Source organism: Sceloporus occidentalis, unplaced genomic scaffold (genome assembly GCF_023333645.1).
Source record: "Sceloporus occidentalis isolate IW3139 unplaced genomic scaffold, rSceOcc1.0.p SCAF_105, whole genome shotgun sequence".
Taxonomy (NCBI): domain Eukaryota; kingdom Metazoa; phylum Chordata; class Lepidosauria; order Squamata; family Phrynosomatidae; genus Sceloporus; species Sceloporus occidentalis.
The window spans coordinates 3,044,272-3,067,185 of record NW_028317085.1 but is presented as its reverse complement, the minus strand read 5'-3'; the positions used below and the strand labels follow the sequence as shown (position 1 = coordinate 3,067,185).

The following is a 22,914-nucleotide window of genomic DNA, read 5'->3' as shown; positions in this document are numbered from 1 at the left end:
TAACACACACATTATATATATATCGTTAACAACAATCACTAGAAAGGTATTCTAGTTATCCATAAGTACAGGATAACAAACCAACTAATACGTTTATGTGTATACCATTATATACACACACACCATGGTTGCTGTGGGAGTTTGGGTTAAACAAAATATATACGGTGGCCCAATATAGCATATTTAATCAACATGCTGTTTTTTTCTTCCCTTCGCCATATTTTTACAAAGGCTGCCTGTATTAACAATCAACAACTTAACAATAGGGTTGAGATAACCTAAATGGGGAGAAATAAACACACAGAGACTGGGAACAGTTAAGAGGGCTGCTCACATGGTCTAACATAATATAGTTCTTATTTTAATCTGTAAACACTGGGTTATTCAGCGCAGTGAATCATAGAATGTATAATTTGTATAAAGTAATAGTTTCAATACAAGAAACTATTTTCTTCTAATAGGGGCCCGGAACATGAGTTAAACACCGGGCATAAACTGATTGTAGGGGGATCAGTACCACCCAACATCCATTTTCGCCTCGTCATTCCCAGCATTTAGTAATTTGTATGAGAGAATTAAACCTATTAACCCCTTAAGGACAATGGGCGGTCCCTAAACCCATTGAAAACAATGGATTTTGTCATTAAGGGGTTAAATGAGTCCTAGCTTGATAATGCAGCAACATTCTGAAATTCAGGATGATCAAGTATGGAGACCCACACTCTCCTGATGTTAAGTGACGTAGTTAATGACACTGCTCTGTAGGCTACCGATCGTCATGAGAGTCATTCAAGTATTTAGCCAGTGAAAGATCGATGAAAAGCTTCAAGCAAAGAGAACAGACAATAGAATTACCAAATTTTTTCCAGTAATGACAACCCTTTTTTACGAGATATCATAGCATTTGTTAAACGTACAAAAGTATACGAGTAACACATAACAGCAAAATAATCCACATGCATTTCGATGAGAGAAGCTGTTGATATAAAATTTCCTCCGTCATACAGAACTTAACCAAAGCCTATCGGCAAAATGACCACAAAGCAGGATACAAGCAAGGTTAACAATTAAAACGGTATTGTGCAAATCACACGACAGATGTTGTACTCTCTGGGTTAACTCGAACTAATCGAGATGCACTTCTCAGATCCTGCAATTGCTTGGCCGGCTTCCCGACTCCCTCTTCGAATCGTTTTTCCACAACCAGTAGGACAGTATCATACAAAAACGATGCGTTCTGTCTAATAAACGCTTTCTTTTCAGGTTCCTGCTCGCATCTCAAACTATAGTCCACATGCTGAACAGCAACAAGGATTATTTCCATCAAACTTTCAAGCAGGACCATGTGCAGCTCCGGAAAGTACAACTTCAGTGCTTCATCCAAAAAGGCCATAGTCTGTTTTGTAAAGGCCACGATGGTATAACTAAGGTTAACCCAACAGTCATCACCGGTATACTGGTCGAAACTAATCACTCCACAGCTCCTCATCTCTTCCTTCAGCTTCCCAAGAGCCTCGGGCGTCATCAGATTCATTTTCCTCCACATTTCCTCTGAGTTACGATGTTTTGTAGCCTCAATAATGATGTCTTTGCACCTCTGCAAAGCCGTTTTTATATCTTTCACCAACAAGGCATTGAGTATGAAGGTGAGGTCTAAGCCTATTTCACTCAGTTGCTTGCAATGCTCTTTCGCAACCTTCACACACTCTGCGGCAGTGGAGAGACTTTCCTTACTATCAAACACCTGCTTACTAAACGCATCCACAAACATCTTCAGAGCAGAGCGAGACCAAACGATGAATGCAGAATAGCATCCGTTGTTGCCAGCAAAATCCATCTCAAATTCCTTTGCTGTCTCTAGCAAACTGGTGAAGAATACATTGCACAGTTTGTGAATATAAAGTAAGGTTGCTCCCTCAATTCTTAGCTGGCGTATCGCAGTGTGCACGGCGGCTGCGCGGTTCTTCAAGAACAGCTCGCAAGCCTTAGTGGACTGCCCCAGGCGAATAAGTTGAGAAACTGCTCTGCGGGTTGCCTTTGGACCTCCTCTCAAAGACCTGTCTGGGGACAGTTCAAACACGAGCACATCAGTTAGCTGTCGTATCCTACCATCCACTTTAGCTTTCAAATCCTTTACAGCATGGGTCAAGGGTTTATCTTCTAAATAGCTATTTAGTTTATTGAGCAAATCAACTGCTCCCTCGAAATTCCGCTGAGCGATGCAAACATCCAAGTCTTCAGGAAGCTCCTGGATCCATTCAAGAGTCAGATCCACCAGCTCTTCATCAGAGGTCTCCTCTTCAACAAATGGGTTTGATGACACATCTGACACGACAGGCGAACGCGGAGCTTCCTCTTCTTTTTTACGCTTCTCATTTAACACTTTGTTCTTTTTGGTTTCTTCCAATACCTCCAGCCACTCTTTTTTTATCTTTGCATTCTCTGCCTGGAAAATACGACTCTCTGGGAACATGAGAATCTTGAACATATCCTTCATGGGCGGATTCTCCTTGACGTTTACTATAGCGAGGTCATCCAAGTTATGAAGCGCGTTGTACTTGTACATTCCTCTGCGGTTCGGTAAAGCTGTGGCAATGAGCAAGCAATCATTCATCAGAAAGGCATGGACTTTCTGGATGAGAACCATGTTATCCACATCAAACTCTGTCAGGTCACCGTTATACACCAAGTACCTATTAAAGAACACAAAGAAGAAGACATTTTAAATATATTCCCAAGAATACCATAGTGGATGCTGGAAATCTGCATTGATTTGGGTGAGAGACCACTCTGCTAGCATGTAATTCAATTGTTCTAGTTGGCTCCTGGATTTTGGATGGGATAATTAAGCTTAATTGTAGTTTATGCTACTCTATGGATCTACAAGGTTGTCCACAGATGTTTGTGAAACCCTTTTAGTGGACCAACACTATGGAAATGGCCATAAACTCTCAAGAGGTCCTTCACGAGATCTAAAAAGGGGGCCACAGCTCTGCTTATGCGGCTCTAAGTCTGAATATATAAAATATCGGAGACACTCTTCTCTATAACCCTATATTTTCATCATTGAAAAAATATGCAATTTAGTCTATTCCCCTACTCCTCTATCAGGTGAATAAATGCAACTAGTAACACCACTCTAGAGCAGTGGTTCTCAACCTTCCTAATGCCGGGACCCTTTAATACAGTTCCTCATGTTGTGGTGACCCCCAACCATAAAATTATGTCATTGTATATTGTGAAATGTGTGTTTTCCGCTGATCTTAGGCGACCCCTGTGAAAGGGTCGTTCGATCCCCAAAGGGGTCGCGACCCACAGGTTGAGAACCGCTGCTCTAGAGCAAGCTAAATAGTCCTCCCTGAACAACAGTTATAATAAATAAATGTTCATTTTGTAACCATGTCACACATTAATAAAGCTGCATGATTACAGAGCTCACGCCAACATTATACACACACTGACCACACACACACCTACACCTGCACCTACCTCCCGGGTGTCTCTAAGAGATTTTTGCACCCCTCCACTTTCTCCAGCAGTGTGGTCAGGTTCCTGACTTTTCCCTCATCGGCTTCCTTAGGGAAGGCGGCCTGTAGTTCCCGTGCGGCCTCGGAGCGGTCGGTCTGCAACAAGGCCTGGGTGACACTCTCCATGATGCTCTTCTGCTCGGTGAGGATGTGGCTGAGTTGGTACATCTCGCCCTCCAGGTAACTGATCTCTCTGGCGGTCTCGATGAACTGCCGATAGTTCTGGTAAACATTGCGCTTTAGGTTTTGGGCGGTCTCGTCCGCTAGGCTTTGGATCCGTTGCCGGTGCTCTTGCAGGTCTCTGTCCCCGTCTGACTGCTGGGAGAGCTGCTTCACGTACTGATCGGACTGAAAGCTGCTTGACTCTAACTTCGTTCGGAGCCGATGTACCAAGCTGCCACCCCCGATCTCTGCCATGACTACTATATCCGATAGCACCAAGAACCGGTCTAAGAAAGCAGATAACGCACGCAAGTGGGGCTGTTGTCATGCCCGCACAGCTTCCTGTCAACATGGTAGGCGGAGCTAGAATAAAGTCAAACGTCAAAGCCGCCATCTTTGTTAAGGGAAAGTTTGGTATAATTTGTTTAAGGGATAATTGATCAAATTGTTTCTTAGTGGACAAACGGAGCAAATAGACGCTTGCGTGTTTTTGTTCTATTACCAATATTCTTTATGGAGTAAAAAAAAAACCAAAAAACTATCCTTTTATACAGTACTAAATATAGTGTGACCAAATATTTCATTTATAAAGTATAAATAAAATGAATACTTCTTCAAAATGGCTTAAGCGGTTACACAAATACATATACATAGTCCACAAAACATAAAATTCTCGGTAAAGCCCTGGGCTCTATACACACACGCCAAACACTCCTAAGTGTTATTTTTTGGCCATTTGAAATGATGCACAATGGGATGCTTATAGAAAATGACATGTCCTACGAATATACTTGGGAACGCTCCAGGTTTCTTCTAGAGACTCATGATAAAGCGCCGTTTCTCCAGGTCACGAGAGCCCCACTCTGCACCTCCCCTATTTAGGACACCTAAAACATTTGGGAGATATAAAAAAAAAGCCATCTTTTCACTTAAAACCTACCCCTTTCTGTCCCAGAGGTAGTCCTAAGCAGTAGCATACAATCCATCTGGGTGACCACATTTTCTGCTTCATGTTAGGTCCACACATACCATTCGAGTTAGTTTCCACCAACTGGTATCACAGTGCATACGTTTCTTAAAACATTGCAGTTGTCATGATGTCAAGAGTGGTCATCTGTATCAGGACTGTCATGGCATATGAGTTGGCACAACCTCAGAAGCAAGAACACCTTCCATTCATTTTCAAAGGTGGACAAAATCATGTGATACCTTTTTGGCGGCCAAAAACCTGCCAGCTATATAATTGTTTCCACAGGTTTATAATTGCTTGTGGTTCTTGCAAGGTTTGTCATCTCTCCTGCTATTAATTTTAAGGGTGGGTATTAGCTCTCTTATTTTTATTACAGACCTACTTTTTCTTTCACCAGACTATGAATTAATAGAAGGACCTTCTTACTTACCTTTTATAAGACAACCGACCTAAAAAAGTGTTGTACAGACCAACATAGGCCAGGAGATCTATTTGGTGAAATGCTACTGATTGTACCCAACATAATATTTCAATGTATACCACTCAATGTTTCAAATGCCCATAGATGGAGACTTATGTTTTAGGGGGTATGTCTAAGGACAGTAGTGTACTGAGACTATGTGTCATTGTGACCTATTAACGACTGTTTTTTAAGATATTTCTAAGGAGAAAACTGTATTTTTCAGCAAAGATTCATACAAAACGGTCAGAATCAGTTCGGATTTCCAGAGCCTCTTGGTGGTTGCACAGGTCGCACACCCCAAAGGCTGGCCCTGAGTTAATGGAATATGCCCATGACTGCCATTTGTGGTCAACAGGCATGGAAACTTAACAAAAGTGTAGCAGATGCATTCTGTCAACAAAAAGACATAGGCATCTGAAGCTCACATCCGCAGTGTATGTAACGGTGACCTGTGAATGGACAATCTATGGCTGTGACATAGAATACCTGGTCTATCACACTTTTGCCGTTTAATGTTATTCTATAAACACAATGAAAAGTCATAGAAAATCATGTGCCAGAAGTTACATCCTTGGCTTTTGTGGATATGTTTGTGTTTATGTTTTAATGCTTTTCTATACCAGGTTTTTCCAAAAGTGTCAGCGATAGGAAATCGCTACGGATGAGTCTCATGATTTGTATCCGATCCTACAGAAAAGAAGGGGAATGCTGGCCCAGAGGCAGTTGTGAGACTGGTCCGAATTGTTCATGCAGGGCCTTTTTCTATTTCTACAAGTAGGGTCAGCCCAACTTAAGGGATTTCACACTGGATCGACCTGCCATGGGAGGTAGGCTTGAGTGGGGTCACGTAACACATGCAAGGAGACGTGAAGCCACACAAGTAAGCTTGGGTGTATGGTGTGTGTTAGTCTCTCTTATCTTCTTGACAGGGTAGGTAACCTGATCAGGGGTCGAAGGTGATGGCCATTGCCTGTGACGCCTGCATTGTAGCAGGAAACAAAGATTTTTCTTCAATAGATAAGCTGCCAGCATGCTGATAAATCTGTCTTTTGACCATTTTTGTTGTAGTAGCAGGCAGACACAATGTAACAGTGGTTACCGCCATTCATAAAACACCATAACCATTGTGACAAGCTATTTAATTACTCTTTTAAAGCATCAGTGTCAGCTTATTTAGAAAGCCCTTCGTATGGATATATAACACTTATATCCTAATCTCTAAACAGTAGCATTTGACAAAAACGTAATTTACTCTGCATTTTGGAGAGACAACTTGGTCCTTTTTACTTAGGAAACGTTTTAGTTATCCCATCCTGATGCATAATGAATGAACTAAGGGGTCATTTTCCACCAACTCACTATTTACCGCACACAATGTAGTTCATTGCCGCTGGCAAGTGCGGCCACCTGGACAACCTGGCCATAAATAAAATAAATGGTTTTCTTTTAATTGCGTTTCTCAGACTCCAGTTTCCCACGTAGCCTTACTGACAAATTCTGCATTTTAAATGCCCTTGTAGGTATCTTAATAGGCATTCTTCAACCTGAAAATCAACTACCTACTCCCTCGGCGGTCCCATTTTCACGCCACCGAGTAGCTATGGGAAGAATCATCAGGAGCCGGTTTGGCACGTGCGCACAGGGCTTTTGTTAGACCCCCCCCCACCCCTGTTATCGGATAAAAGTTTTATTTTCCATATTGCAAATTGTGCAAATGTTTCAGGGCAGCAGCAGGCCCTTTTTCAATGCATCTGGCCTTTGGAGTTGGAGCTAAATGGTAGATTCTGCAGAATCCCCCCAGGACCACACGAAAATGTAAAGGGAGCACTCAGCTATCATTTGCATTATTGATTGGCTTGTCCCTTGGAACCATTTATATGTGAATGGGGTAAAAGCCTAGAATCCAGCCTAGATAGCGCTGCCTACTTGGTTGTGTTGCGTAACACGGCGTGCAGCACTACATCTCCCATAAACCCCTGCCCTAGACGTGTCACATGATACTTCCCGGCCACTCAACAGGAAATGCACCCAGAAAGAGGTCAGGCCGTCACTCCCTGAGTGTGTGCATGCAGTTTGGCCTCTGACTTAGTTATTCTCCAGAACCCGTTCGCAGGTCTTGCACCCTAGTCTTTGATCCGCCCTTGATTTCATTTTGCGATGCCTAATTACAAGTGGAAATGGCCGGAGCCCATCTCCTAGCTTGGGTTGTAGGTGTGACAGCCCGAACATTACGAGTCAGATGTTATCGATAATGGGGCGTTGTGTAGGGTAGTGTCTGTGTCCGCCTGAGTTTGGCACATTGTGGGCACAAAGGACAAACTGATTTGCGTTTTTTTGCTTGTCATCTAGACGGGGTGGCATAGAGTGGTCATCATGGCCGGTGGGACTAGCGAGGGTTGTAAAGGCGGCTGTCCGTGTGACCGTGACCGGCAGTACTGCGAGTTGTGCGGGAAGATGGAGAACCTGCTGCTGTGCGGCCGCTGCCGGAGCTCCTTCTACTGCAGCAAAGAGCATCAGCGGCAGGACTGGAAGAAGCATAAACTGGTCTGCAAGGGGAGCCCGGCAACTACCCCGGGGGCAAACACCGGCACTTCCCTGCAAAAGGACCCCAAAAAGGAACCGCCGCAGCAGCCTCCTACTGCGCCCTCAGCCCCGGCACAAGATGCCCCAGACGCCGCGGAGGCTACAAGTTCGGGGGGTGGCGAGCAGAGGGAGCTGGTGGTCGGAGGGGCCACGCTGAGGGCCATCAAGGAAGAGGATTACACCCAGACCTCCGGGGAGGTAGGGGGGAGCAGCACGGCGAGGAGGAGAGAGGGAGTCGGGCGGCCGAATGGCCAGACGAAGCCGCTGCTGCAGAAGCTGGCGCAGGAGTACATCGCTCCGTGCATGAGCAAGCATGGCATCTGTGTGCTGGACGACTTCCTGGGCCAGGAGCTGGGGGAGAGAATCGTGTCCGAGGTGAAAGCCCTGCACAAGACCGGCCGCTTTACAGACGGGCAGCTCGTCAACCAGAAGAGCGACTCGACCCGCGACATCCGCGGCGATCAGATCACCTGGGTGGAGGGGAAGGAGGCCGGCTGCAGCGCGATAAGGGAGCTCATGAGCAGCATGGACGATCTCATCCGGCACTGCAATGGCAAGCTGGACAGCTTCAGGATCAACGGCAGGACGAAGGTAAGAGCGATGTATATATATAGGTGTGTGTGTATATATATATGTGTGTGTGTGTGATTATGCATGTAAAACAAGGACATATTGTAATGCTTTATGCTGGCGAATTCTATGTCTTCAGCCCATTGACAGTTTGAGGTTACCAGGTGCTCTATATGTTGACACTCCAGATGTGTTGCTTTGGCAGATGTCAAGAAGCTGTATTCCTTGAACATATGCTTGTCAATCATACATGTTACCTGAGGGACTTCTTCATCATATGTGTCCATGATGCTTTTCAAGGTCTTGTGCTATGCTTTGTGTGTACGGCTGCAGTAAAAAGACACTGGGGTTTATTCACTAAAGGGAGAGTTGTCAGAAGAATTTGCAGGAACGTTGTGTTCTTAACTATTCTACTCCTAGTTACCATGATGGCCATCGTGGACAAGCTTCTCCAGCAAGAAGGGCTTAGCTAGCCGTGCATAAGATATCATTAAATGGTTAACAAAACTTGATTTATCTATACATCACACAGTGCCAGCCATGCTCTTCCTACAAAATAAGTTCACTGTAGTTGGTCCTTTAAACACAATTCTTCTTTTAGTGAATAAGCCCCATGATACAAAGAAATGTATGGCCTCCAATATTTACTCAATGATTTTGCATGATACCTTGTGTGCGTCAGAATCGCTTCAGGAGACAGAGAGGTGTTCCAGAGGATCACAAATAGGTGAGTACTTGTGTTAAAGTGGAAGGTGAGTAAAAACTGTAACTATTTAAGATAAAGCTTTGAGTATGTATTACTTATATAAGTTTGCCACATATAGAATACAGCAGACATATCTGAAAGTCGAGCAGAGGCAGAAGAAAGCATTAAGGACTGGATATAGATGTTCATGAACCCATCATGTTTCTTGTAAAGCCAATCATGAGCTTGGTCTTCAAGTCCTATTCCCCCAGAGTGCACTGCTTTTATCCCCTACTCCTTTTCCTGCTTGTCACACTTTGGCCCTCTTCATCTCGCAATCTGTGTTTGCAAGAACTGAGCTGACAACGCTGTTGTCGTTATCCCCTTCCTTTTTACTGCCACTAGGTCTTCAACTATTTTCTCTATATTCTGTAACCCAGCCCACCATGTCTGTGTAGCTAACGTTCCTCTTTAACTAATGGACGTCAGGCTATCTTCAATGTTAGGCCGAAGGTTCATTACAGGAATGCAGTTATAAAAAGTGTATTATCAGAGTTTTCTGAAGACGCAATGGCCTGCTTGTTCTTTCTGCCTGCGTTTTTTACGGGAGGACAGGATCCATAGGTTGAACCTTGAAACCCTCCACCCTTTGTCAAACATAATGAGGTTGAAAGGTAGAGAAGGTAGCGGAAACTGGTTTGAGCCAATCGTATAAACCTTCAGCAAGACTGTAAATATTGATTTATATAGCTCCATCATATTCCACAGCACATAACAAGCAGCGTATTGCATACGTTTGCTTAACCCCTTCGTGACAAAGGCTGATTTTACTTTTTGTGCCCTTCGTGACAATGGCCGTTTTAACATTTCTGCGCTGCTCGTGTTTAGTTGTAATTTTCTTCTTTCCCGTTTACTGAACCCACACACATTAGATATTGTTTTTTTCAGGACAAGAAGGGCTTTCTTTAGATGACATTGTTTTGATTGTATCATATTATTTACTATTAAAAAAAGTATAAAATATGGTGAAAAATTTAGAAAAAAATGACTGTTTCTAACTTTTAGTTAAAAAATCTTTTACTCATCTATAAAAGGTAATCAAAAAACATGCTAAATAGATTCTACTATTTGTCCTGAGTTTAGAAATACCCAATGTTTTTGTTTTTTTGCTTTTTTCTACACATTATGGGGCAAAAAGTACAGGTAGCGTTTTGCTATTTCAAAGCCTTTTTTCCAAATCTGGTAATTCTTCCCCCCATGTGCCATTTCAGGTATCTTTGAAGCCGGCCAATGCAATTTACCCCATCAAGTCATATATTTTTGAAAACTAGACAGCCCAGGGTATTCCAAATGCTAGTATTTTAACCCTTTCCAAGCACTAATTCTACCATCAGCCTTTGTCAAACTTTATGGTAGTCATTTTTTTTGCATTTGTTTTTTCACACACATTTTACTTTAGGTATGAATAAACAAGTTCTGGTATATGTCACTATCATAAAGCACCCCAATATGTGTTTAGCAACATCTCCTGAGTACAGCGATACCTCACATGAATGATTTTGCCTGGGTGTTTGGGGGCAAAAGGTTCACATTTGGGGCATGCGCATTTTCAATGTTGAACTTTGGCATTTGGGGATCCACTGCCCATGCCCTATTTGGTACATCTTTGATCCGGGCCATTTCAGTGTGCCCAACAAAACCATATATTTTTGAAAACTAGACACCCCAGGGTATTTTAAATGCTGGTATATTAACTCTTTGCATGCACACATTTTACCACCAGCATTTTTTCAAAGTTTGCAGTAGTATTTTTGTGTGTATTTGTATTTGTATTGTATTTTTCCCACACACACCTACTTTATGTATGAATTTACAGCTCCTGGTATATGCCGCTGTCACACGACACCCCAATATGTGTTCAGCAACATCTCCTGAGTACAGTGATACCCCACATGCATGGGTTTGTCATTTTTGGGGGGAACTAAAAGGCCACATTTGGTACGTGTGCATTTTTCTAATTGGAAATTAGATGTGTGGCCATCCTTCCCCCCGTGTTATTTGGGACATTGTTGAATCCGGCCAATTCAATTTACCCCATCAAATCATACATTTTTTAAAAGTAGACACCCCATGGGCATTTAATATGCCAGTATTTTAACTCTTTCCATGCGAGAATTGTTTTAAGCTAATGTGCTAATTTTAGGACTTGCTCACAAAAATATATTTTTTAAATATATATTTTAATTTTTTTTTGCCTTTTTTAAAACTTTTTAACATTTTTTTTTCAAACTTGAAGGTTCTCCTGATAGTGACATCAGAGGGAAATTATTTTTACATTTTACTGGTTTTTTACTATTTTTTTTCTAATGATTATTAATTTTATTTTATTTTTAATTTATTTTTTTCTAATCACACTGTGATTAGAAAGCTGGGCTCCATTGACTTGCATAGTTGAATGCAGTACCTGTATTCAACCTGCAAGTGGAGCCAGAGTTCTCTAGAGGGTCAGGAGACCGTCTAGCGAACTTTTTCGTCTTTATTATTTTTTTTCCCGGGCCGCCGGCATCTTGCTGATGGCGAAGATCACCGGCAGCTGCGGCTGTGACCGCTCTCCGGAGCGGTCACAGTCCATCAAGAGGTAAGTGTTTGGTGTCGCTGGATGCCTCCTGATCGAGGCATTCCAGCGACACCATTTAAGTTTAGGAGGTGATCGTTGATCGCCTCCTAAACGCTTTTAAAACGGGCCATACGTTGTATGGCGGATGTTGACGCCCCGGGGAGGGGCCAGGCATGGCCCCTGATTCCGATCATGGCGTTGCTGAATGCCTCGAGGTCGAGGCATTACAGCAACGCCGTTTGGGTAAAAAAATCGATCACGGATCGATTTTTTTTTTTATTTTTTTTTTTTACCCGTTTTAACAAATGACGGTCCTGGCACGTCATTTGTCGTTAACGACATGTTTTTCCGTGACGTGCCCGGACCGGCAATTGTCATCAAGGGGTTAAACAAGCTTACATCATGTATCGGTTTCATCTGCAAAACGCTGAAGGGTTTGACCAGGAAAAAGACAATGGCCATGTTCGAGCGGAGTTTGTTTGAAATAAACTTCTTCCAAGTCCCTATATCTGCTATCTCGTTTCAGCAAATGTTCATCGGTGCAAAGTACCTATGATAAAGGTTGCAACTTTTCCTTTAGTTCTGTATACTGCTGGTACTTCAACAGTTGCGATGGCAAACTAAGGTTTGATAATGTGTACTTGATCACCTCCTTTAAATAGATTGATGCCTTCTAGAAGAAAAGGTGAGAAGGTGCTACGTTATGCACACTCTACATCGTTCCATGCATATGGCGCAGTGGATGCCATTTGGGGCATTCGTTTCTATGTAATTATGTTGAGTGTGACATAACTGGTGCAGTACACTGATCTCCACAAGTCCGCTAGATTGTGATGACCAAGTGTACAAGTTGAAGAGGATCATGGGTAGATGAGTACTCTCACTAATCATTAACGTAAATGATAAATGGCTTAATGCTTTTGCTAAATGCTCAAATAGTATATGTTGTTTGCCATACTTAATGCTTTCTATTTCCTCTTTAATCACGTGTGTGTATGTGAATATATCTCCTGCTTCTGGGAGTATGGATGGGTATGGGTGCGATTGGAAAGCTTTTGTTAACATTGAGCTCTAAGGGGATCAGCACATTTTTGTTATCCCATGCCCTGCAGTGGCATTCAGAGCTTAGGCAATTGTGCAGCTTTACAAATGTGTTGCCTTTTCATCCCTGTCATGTGCTTTGCACAGCATCAAAGTTGTACACGACGATGACATGTGACAGCGTTAATCTGCCACTATATAACTCAATCTGACGGTCTACAGGCTGTACCTGCCGTCCAGTATGTGTTATTGCTTCAAGTCGCCGTTTATTCAGTATGTTTCATTCACATTTACCAAAGTGAATGTATATGTGATCCATAGCTACGATTTAAGAATTCCTCATTAATGTTGGTTTTCATAACTAGAAATCTGACGTATATATGTATGTACACACACGTACACTGACACATGATTGACTTACCCAACCGACCCATGATCGCCCCTTACTGCAAAAGTAGCACTGGAAGGAATGCCTTTTATTTTAGGATGGCTTGTCCTTTAACTTTCCTGAGTTCCTTTGCTGTGTTTACCTCTGCTACTTCCAGTGACAGACTTTTCCAGGTATCTTCTACCCTTTCAGTAAAGTAGAACAAAATGTTACAGGAGTCTTGCTCTCAGCAGCATTTAATGCTTTCTTTACCAAACATGTTGTAGGCACTTGATAAGCGGGCTCAGGAAGGCTAATATATACATGGTGGCACCTATTTATGATCGCTAACATCAATCACAAAAAATGATTTCATTTTTCTAGTAGTGCAGGGAAGGCTGCAGATTGACAGCTATCTTACCATTTTTATTGCAGAAGTCTTGTGTGTGTTTAACCATACATGTGAGAGCGTTAGCGGAAAGCCTCGCATTTATACTTAAATGCACAGTGGGGAGAACCAATTGTCAGCTTGTCCGGTTGTAAGTAGACTTGGGCGCCGGCCTTCTCTTCGTGTTTGTCTTCATGGGGGGGAAAAGATCTTCGTATTCCACGAGTATTTGCCCGTTCCTGTGTTCGGTTCGGGCTAATATTCGTGTACATTCTTCGTGTTCATTTTTTTTTTCTTCATTTTTTTGTATAAGAGGTTAATACAGGGTTAACGCGCAACGGACTACACAGCAGCTTTGGCGCCAGGACTGTAAATGTCCGTACGAGCAACTCTATTGGTCGCCTGCAGGGGCCTCCTCTGTCATCAACCAAGCCTATTGGTCGCCCAATAGAGTCGCTTGCACAGCCCTTTCACTGACGGGAAATCCGTAGGTTCACCGTCAGGAGTTAATTGGTTGATGCCAGAGGAGGCCCCTGCAGGGGACCAATAGTCGTTTGCACGGCCCTTAAACCCCTGACGGCGAACCTACGGATTTCCGCTTCCGTTAACCTCTGCGATGCTGCATAGATAAGGTAGGCTAGATGGGGAAGGGACCAGGGAGATTAGTGCGTTGTGTGTCTTCGTCTACGTTTTGCCGCCACCATGTTCGTATGTTCGGTATTCGGGCTGAACAATGAAAACGCACAGGTCTAGTGGTAAGTCTGTAAAAGAAAATATTTCTGCTGCAGAAAGGTCCATAGAGCAGACAGCTTTATATGTCCGCTTGCTACTATGGTAACCTATGCAATAAAGTAAAAAATGGGGCCGTATGCTGTCAGAAAAAAATGGTGGAACCCTGCTAATGTCACAGCCTCACATCTCAATTAGTATATCATAAATCCAATAAAAAAACAATAAATATGCATTTCCTGAATAAAAAAAAAAAAAATGGACTAACGGACTTGACCCTCAAGTCAGAATAATGGTACGCAGCCCGCAAAAGCACCAAAGGTGCAAAAGGTTATGGAAATGTGTATTTTCTAACATTAATTTGGGCCAAATAAAACAAAAACTTTGAAGAGCCGTTTGAGTAACAAAGGTTATTGAGAAAAATAGCTGCTGAGGCCTAACCTTACCTTTTGCCATGAAGGAATTCATATTAAAACTTTTACTTGTTGGCTTGCACAATGGCTGTGCAACTCTTGCTAAATCCATGCTCCGTTGTCTACCTTAAGAAACGTTACGTTAATCGTTCCCAGTATGAGATTTCTGAAATAATGGACCACTATTGTTTCTAGTAAAAGTAATCTATTATTTGGTCGGGCCCTCGTGGGTAAACTTTTTTTTTTTTTTTTTTTTTTTTCTTTTTGGCTGTGATTTTCCATTTTGGTGTAACAGGATTATCATTTGCATAGATAATTACAATAAACAAGTCATCCTTTCTGCTTACTTAAATACATGGGCAAGGAGTTGGCAACCATGTATTGACCCGTGACTCTATATGCTGAAGGCAGTTCTGTTAAATAACCTTTTACCTAACTAAAATTAAGGTGTGTTTTTGGCTCTTTCATGATTTTTGAAGTTTGGAATGAGCAAGCTTTATGTAAAGCATCTAATATAAATTGTTACATACTTTTTTTTTTTTTAAGGCAGTTAACACAGATTTTGGCGCTATGTTAGAATTAGAATAGATAAAATTGAAAACTGAAACATAAGGTACCCAAAACAAACTGGGCTTTCTGTCTCTCTTTCCTACATGTTGAACAATTTAACGTAATAACATTATTTTTTGGAGCTCTCAACATAAAAATGTACACTTATTTTCTTCTCGGAGTAGTTATTCTGTTTGTAATTCTTTCATTTTGCTTCCAGGCGATGGTAGCGTGTTACCCAGGAAAAGGAACGGGATATGTGAGACATGTGGATAATCCCAATGGAGATGGAAGATGTGTCACTTGCATATACTATCTTAATAAAGACTGGGATGCGAAGGTAACACAAATATACCTTTATCCTATTTGATTTTACTGTACACCTGTGAAAAGTTGGGCTGACATTTATTTCATATTATGCACGTGTATTATAGAACTGAAAACTATAACAACGGCCTTGGTTATGATCTGATCTTTAATCAAATTGGTCTTATCGTTCCAAACGTGACTCATACTTGTGCAGTACATTTGTGTTGCTGGGAGCACAATCAATGAATAAATGTTATGAATAATAAAAATAAATAGACACAACTTTTGGATAGAAAACAAAGTGTGGTTGTTTATTTGGGATTTAACAGCAGTAGTAAATAAAATGCATTATAACATCTAGAATAAAACTTGCGTATAAACATGGCGCAGGTTCCACCTCATAAGCCAGAACCAGCCGGAGCCCATCAAGACCCTAAAAAGACAGTTCAGTGTCTCTGACAGACTATATTTTGTATTCTTCTGGTTTGTTTGAACTAGGAGACATTTTGTCCCAATTTATCACAATAAAGAATAAAAATCATAAAAAGAATAAAGCATGTTAGTGATTTGCCATTAAGTGAAGGTTTGAGCTGAGATATCGGTGTGCATAGGATACGTTTGAATAAAAATTTCTATCAAAACTGGCACCAACTTGCTTAACAATATAACGAAAGCCCAACTATATAAAGTGAATTTTGTATACTGTATTAATATGTACCATTTGACTTTGCAGGTTAATGGGGGTGTGCTTAGAATCTTTCCCGAAGGTAAAGCCCAGTTTGCGGATATTGAGCCAAAATTTGATAGACTGTTGTTTTTCTGGTCAGACCGGCGCAATCCTCATGAAGTTCAGCCAGCCTTTGCTACAAGGTAAATTGGGGAAATTATTTGGTTTGGTAATGAGAAATTAACCTTCCTGGACAAACATGAGCATATCTACTAGTTTTATTCATGTTGTTCAGTTTGATGTCCCTGACGCCCCAGCTATAGAAAAATTCATATTAAAGTACTTTACAAAACCGAAACATAACTTTCCTGACTCTGCAGCAGTTTCCCTACTCTGTAGTCTGACAGTCAGTGGCAGGAAAGCACCTCCTTTGAAATCAAAGACCCTGACCCACTGACGTCTCCTGGCCTAGAGGGGCCTGTTTAGGCGGTGGCAGTCCCACTGGTCAAGCCCCGCAATGTCCCGCTGCACTATTTGCCAGTTATAAGGGTGATCTTTGATCCCCCCCCCCCCGTCAACCTATTTACACTATGGAGGCATAACTCCATAGACATTATTAAAAGGTGCACTAGAATATGTCCTCATATCCCAGCAATACACTTCTTACAGGCACGCAAAGCTTTTTATTATACTTAGGACAAGGGCAGCCCAAAGATAAAGGCATCACTGCCCCAACCTGTAGTATTTCCCGATCCAGTGCTGTAGCTGATAGGCATGTGTTCAGCCAGATATATCTTCTGCACAGCAGAGTAGTGAGGAAAGGGGCAAATGCATATGATGACATGTGGTTTCCCCCTAGGCAGTGGCGTCTCCAGCTTTCATATTTAGGGGGGGCACATGGGGGGCCAGGGACCAAAGTAGGAGGGGCCAATTATAAAACGGTACATATACACTAATATATATATATATATATATATATATATATATATATATATATATACATATACATATACATATACATACACACGTTAGACGTGCATTTTTAACTACATAATATGCACTTATCTCTTTGAAGTAAAGACTGATTGAAATATGATTTCAAAATAACAGCTAAACTGGCAGTTATTTTTCATTCTTTTATATTAGCCCCTGCTGACAATATATAGAAATATTACACCCTGCTTCAGATATATATTAATATTAATAGCCCCTGCTGCGGATACATACTTATTATTATTATTATTATTATTATACCCTGCTGCCGATATACATAAAAATTATACCCTGCTGCCAACATATATTAATATTAGCCCCTACTGCTGATATATATTATTAGCCCCTGCTGCCGATATTAGACCCTGCTGCCAATATGTATATAAATACTAGACCCTGCTGCCAATAAATATTATTAGCCCCTGCTGCCAATATATGTTGTTAGCTCCTGCTGCTGATATATAGTAATATTAGACCCTGCTGCCGGTATATATTATTAGTCCCGGCTTCCGATATATATTAATATTAGCCCCTGCAGCCAATATATATTATTAGACCCTGCTGCCAATATATTTGCCACACTGACTGCAGATCAGGGGAAGACAGTGAGAGTCAGTGCAGACTTCGCTCCTTCTGACTGCACCATCACATTAAGAAGTCCTCTCCCCTGTAATCATCCCCAGAGTCCCTTTGTCCCCTCATTCACTAAACCATACCGCTCTTTTACTTACACCCTGTAGTTCAGGTATAGATCAAATAAACAACACATGGAAACAGTACATGCAACTGAATAAGACAAAAAAAACCTGTATTTGCAGGTATACAAAAATAAAGTATGGAAACATAGCATAGCAGATACAGATCAACAGAATTTGACACACTATTTGACAACTATAAATAATTTTTATTTTTTTTTATCACATTATTAAAATCCCAGCAATAAAAAAAGTTAAAAGGCCCAAATAAATTAAAGAGATTAGACATAATGGAATCAAACATTTGCTACTGCAAAAATTTTTAAATGAAAAAGTCCAGTTTTATTCAGCGCAACAAAACAGTGATAGCCTTATTCTTAACAATATTCTTGAAAACGAAATATTAAACTTCAACAAAACTTTTAGCCATTAATGCAACACAACCATCCTAGCACTGTCACCAAATGAACACCTCATTACAGATAACACAATGCATACAGCTGCATATAACTAAGGTGAATACCACTTGGTCTGTGAAGGCCTGTGAAACCAAAGGGGAATAGTGTCCTGTATAATGAAATCAAGAATTGAGTTTCACAAACTCTGAACCAACATCTACGTTTCCTTTTTAATAATATATCCAGATTGAAATAAGAGTAAATAACACAAAACCTTTACTTTTCCTCTCACTGATTTCTAGGACTAGAAAGTTTTGTCCTCTGAAGTGACCACAAAATCTGGATAAATAAAAATTACAAAGTTCTATTTAACCCTCTACAGCAAGTAAAGTGCCAGGAAACAGATGACCAAACACATATCAGGACAGGGTCTGCCACACTGACACCCAAACACATACACCAGGACAGGCTCTGCTGCCACATGGACCCCCACATCAGGATGGGATAACCTACTAATAGTATAAAAAACGCCTTCCACATTGCTTTGTTGTTTGTGTGTATTGACTCTTGTGTATTTGTGCCCCCCCCAGCCACCCCCCTTTGTGCATTTTTGCAATACACCCTTGTGTATTGATTTATTTGATGCCCCCAGCCAACCCCCCTCCCTTGTGTATTGATTTATTTGATGCCCCCAGCCAGCCCCCCTTCCTTGTGTATTGATGCACCAACCCCTTGTACTGGTTAATATAATGGCCCCCATACCCATGTGTATTAACCCCCCCGTTTGTGTATTGATATACGTGACATCCTTCTAACCACCCTGATGTGTAATTATGTCCCCAGCCACCATCTTTGTGTATTTAATTTTCCCAATGCAGCCCCCCCTTATTAATTTCCCTCCTTCTGTCACCTCCACTATTTATTTAAAATAAAATACTTTTTTTGCTGTCCTTCATTCTTCCACTGTTACACCGCTGCTCTTCTCCCTCGTGCTCTTCTCCCTGTCAGGCAGTGACAAGCAACTGTTCCGCAAGAGCCCGCCCCCTTCAAAGGGGCGGGACGAAGAGCCTCAGTCAGTGATCGGCATGCCGGCAATCCATTAAGTGGCCAGCGGAGGCGGCTTTACAGCTGCCTTGAAACTGTCAGCCACATCGGCTGCAATTGGAGCTTAGTGTGCCGGCACACCGGTAAATGTCCCGGTTTCCCGGCGGTGGGCCGGGTGAATGGTATAGCGTTTCAATTGGCGGGGGCACACTGGGGGGCACAGCATAACGCCACTGCCCCTAGGACACAATGTGTATAGTGAAAGTTGTGTGATTATTGGGAGTGCTGTAATCCGTGTGTCATAAATAATCCACTAACTACTGGTACTCACATAGCTGCTTTAAAATCACTTTATAGCATGCACTTTATAAATTTAATTTAGAAGCAATGAAGACCTGATTGGGAGCACTGTTATTGTTCTGCATAGATCCCTGCATTCCAGGTTTGTCAAGTAATTTGCAAGCAGAGTCCTCTTTACCTCGTGCTGGTTTGTCTCTGAGCCCTACCCCACACAGCACATAAAACACTACATTTTTGGCAATGCATAGACAAAAATTGCAGTGACCATAAATGATCAGATACTAATTATTTTAACTTATGGTGTATACTGTATCCAAAAGCTCTAGACGGATGTCTTATAAACCTGGAGAAGCCAGGAGGTGGCACTAGAGCTCTCGTTGAGCTAGCCTTTGCGGCGGTGAGTATTTAGTGATTTGGAGGTTGACAAATGCGGGAGAGCGGCTTCTATCTACCTGAATACTCCTTTATCCTCGTGTATATTCTAAGCTGTTACAGGTTGAGTCTTCGAAGAGCAGTGTTTAGTTTACCATGTGGCATATTGTGACATACATAAAATACATATTTGTTTTAATCTTAAATTATGTAGTGTTAAGATCTACTATGCTGGTTATAAGGTTCTGACATGTTTCAGTTTTCTGAAATGTCGCAACTAGGGCTGCAACTAACGATTATTTTAATCGATTAGTTGGCCGATTATTTTTTCGATTCATCGGATAAAAAAATTTAATTTATTTTTCAATTTAAAATAATGTAATAAAAAACGTACAATTTACACTTTCATCTCTTTATCACAATGGCCTCTCTCTATTCACCTTCTTATTTTACTGACATAATAATAAAAGCTACAAGAACCCAAACACAGTGTTTCTCAAACTAGGTTTTAATACAAAGTTATTAGTAAATATTAATTCATATGTTAACTATTTTTCATATTTAATAAAAACTGTTTACATTTTTTTTATTTACCAAACTGCCCCCGGTTATGCACATCTGACCCCCAGCTTGCCACTGTGCCCCCATATATGTCTTATACCTCTTATATGCCAGTGATATGCCTTATACCCCCTATATGCCCTGAAATTCATAATACCCCCCATACACCACTATAAAACTCACCCATACACCACTCTGGCTCCTCCCCCTCCCATACACCCTTCTGACTCCTCCCCCTCCCATACACCGCTCTGCCTCTCTACCCGGCTCCGTTACTGACAGGAACTTTCACTGCAGCTTCATAGAAGCCTCAGCGTAAGTGAAGGGCAGTAACGGAGGCTGTCTGTGCGATGCAGACCCCCACCGGCTGACAGAGAGGATGATCCTCTGTCAGCCGGTGGAGGTCTAAACGATGCGCACAGACAGCCTCCGTTCACTTACGCTGAGGCTTCTATGAAGTCAGTAACGGAGCCGGGTAGAGAGGCAGAGTGATGTATGGGAGGGGGAGGAGTCAGAGGGGTGTATGGGAGGGGAAGAGAGAGACCGGCCGACAGTGAGGGGAATCCAGGTCCCCTGCAGCAGGGGATCTGGATTCTAGTGTTATAATCCGATCTCTGTTAGAGGTCGGATTATAATTTTTATAATCGATAAAACTCTATTCGATTAATCGATAATGAAAATCGTTGACGGCCACATTATTATCGAATTTATCGATTAGTTGTTTCAGCCCTAGTCGCAACATAGCCATGTCATTGCCCACTATATAATTAATCAGAATTAAAACATTTTATTTTTCTTTAGGTACGCAATAACAGTGTGGTATTTTGATGCAGATGAAAGGGCAAGAGCAAAAGAAAAATACCTTACAACAGGTATGCATATTTTTGAAATGTACCATTTAGGTTCCGTTTCTTTTATAAATGTTTCATATATTTTCACATTTCCCAAAGTTTATCTTTCATATTAGCGATTAAGAGAGTAGTGTTAATGGAAATGTACACTTTTTAGAAGTAAAAATTTGAAAGCAAACTTTAAATGTCTAATTTGTTAAAAACAAAAATATAGATCCGCTTGATGCAGTTTGTTGATTAGCCATGTTCAGGAGAAGTTTTTATAAATGCTTACAATGTGTTGTAAGCCAAAGTATACACAACAGGTTACTTTCCGTAGAGCAGAGTTCAACTCGTAAACCTTGCTTTACATTATGATGGACCAACCCTTTCACATCACTTAAGTGACGGAGTTGGACCAGAATGATTACTTAATCAGTGGACTTAATACATTTCATTGATTTAACTGTGTGTTATGCAGGGTCAACCCACTCCGGCCAAACAACATATATATATCTATATCTATATATATCCTCTAGAAATTAGATAACAATTTGGTAACCTTGTTATCCTTAGGGTTTGTGGATATCAATACTAGAGCCCAAAGACATATTTGGATTATGAATATTTTAATAACAAAAAGACAAATGCTACACCGTGCCGCAATTATAAAAAAACAAAACATAGAAAAGAAAAATTTAACCGGCAAACAGTTCTTAAAATCAATGGGCTGTATTTGCAAGAAAACGCCCCTCTGACCACATGACCGATTATATGACACCTTCCCCAAGAATTGGTTCCCATCTTTGATGTGCCAATAAGTTATGGGTGATGGAAACCCCTCCACCTATGCTAGGAATGGAATTCCTATAACTCAGGATCTTTATCAGTTGGGCCATGAACCACAGGGGTCCTTTGGGAAGATGACACTTCTAGCCATAACAGATACAGAGGGCATGCACAAAGAAACTGATTTAAAGCAGATTAACTCATTGAATGCTAACACAAAGGAACTAACCACCTCTGCTGGATTACCCTTGCATGCATCCACTACATCATATGAGTTAATCATGACAAGGATAATGAGAGTTTCTGACAATTTATGACTTTACAAAAATATAAACTTTTAATTCAGGTTTTTAATTGAGGTTCACATAAAAAATTTTGAAAATGTAAGATGCTAATTTGCAAATGCCTGTTTTAATAGCACATATTACTTGTTACCATATACCCTATATAACAATGACTGATGCAAAATTCCCATTTTTAATGCATTCATTACCAAGTTTCCCATCACTATTTGTTTGACAGTAGTCTAAGTTTTTCACTAATGCTACCTATTTCTTTGTAGGTGAAAAGGGGGTGAGGGTTGATCTCAACAAACCTCGTGACTCCATTACTAAAGAAGCCATCTGAGGACTTGCCATGCGCAGAATATTATACATCAGCACCTATGGTGGCTGGATTTCCTCTAATTTGTAACTTGGTTGAAGTGCCACAGATCATCAAATGAATTGACCTTTGGGAAACCAGGAAAATGAAATTTGTAAAGAACTACTTGCTTATGTAATTTTACATTGAAATACAAAACGCTGACATAACAGAGCAGGTTTTATTCTCTGCTCATACAAACAAACTGCAAAGAACTAATGCATTGCTGTCTATTTTTTATGTTTTGCTG

The 22,914-nt window shown here is 41.2% G+C and overlaps 2 protein-coding genes across 2 annotated transcripts; one reads left to right on the top strand and one right to left on the bottom strand.

Annotated features, from left to right (window-relative positions):
• Positions 1–1,087: 1,087 nt before the first annotated feature.
• LOC149283406 (exocyst complex component 8) lies at positions 1,088–3,944 on the bottom strand. Its single transcript, XM_089497647.1, has 2 exons — positions 3,490–3,944; positions 1,088–2,693 (listed from the first exon to the last, which is right to left on the bottom strand). Exons 1-2 carry the CDS (start codon positions 3,942–3,944, stop codon positions 1,088–1,090), a joined length of 2,061 nt encoding a protein of 686 aa, XP_089353773.1.
• A 4,064-nt stretch (positions 3,945–8,008) lies between these two features.
• Positions 8,009–22,649, top strand: LOC149283405 (egl nine homolog 1-like). The gene is made up of 5 exons (XM_089497599.1): positions 8,009–8,296; positions 15,285–15,404; positions 16,107–16,243; positions 21,205–21,275; positions 22,585–22,649. Exons 1-5 carry the CDS (start codon positions 8,009–8,011, stop codon positions 22,647–22,649), a joined length of 681 nt encoding a protein of 226 aa, XP_089353725.1.
• The last annotated feature ends 265 nt before the right edge of the window (positions 22,650–22,914 follow it).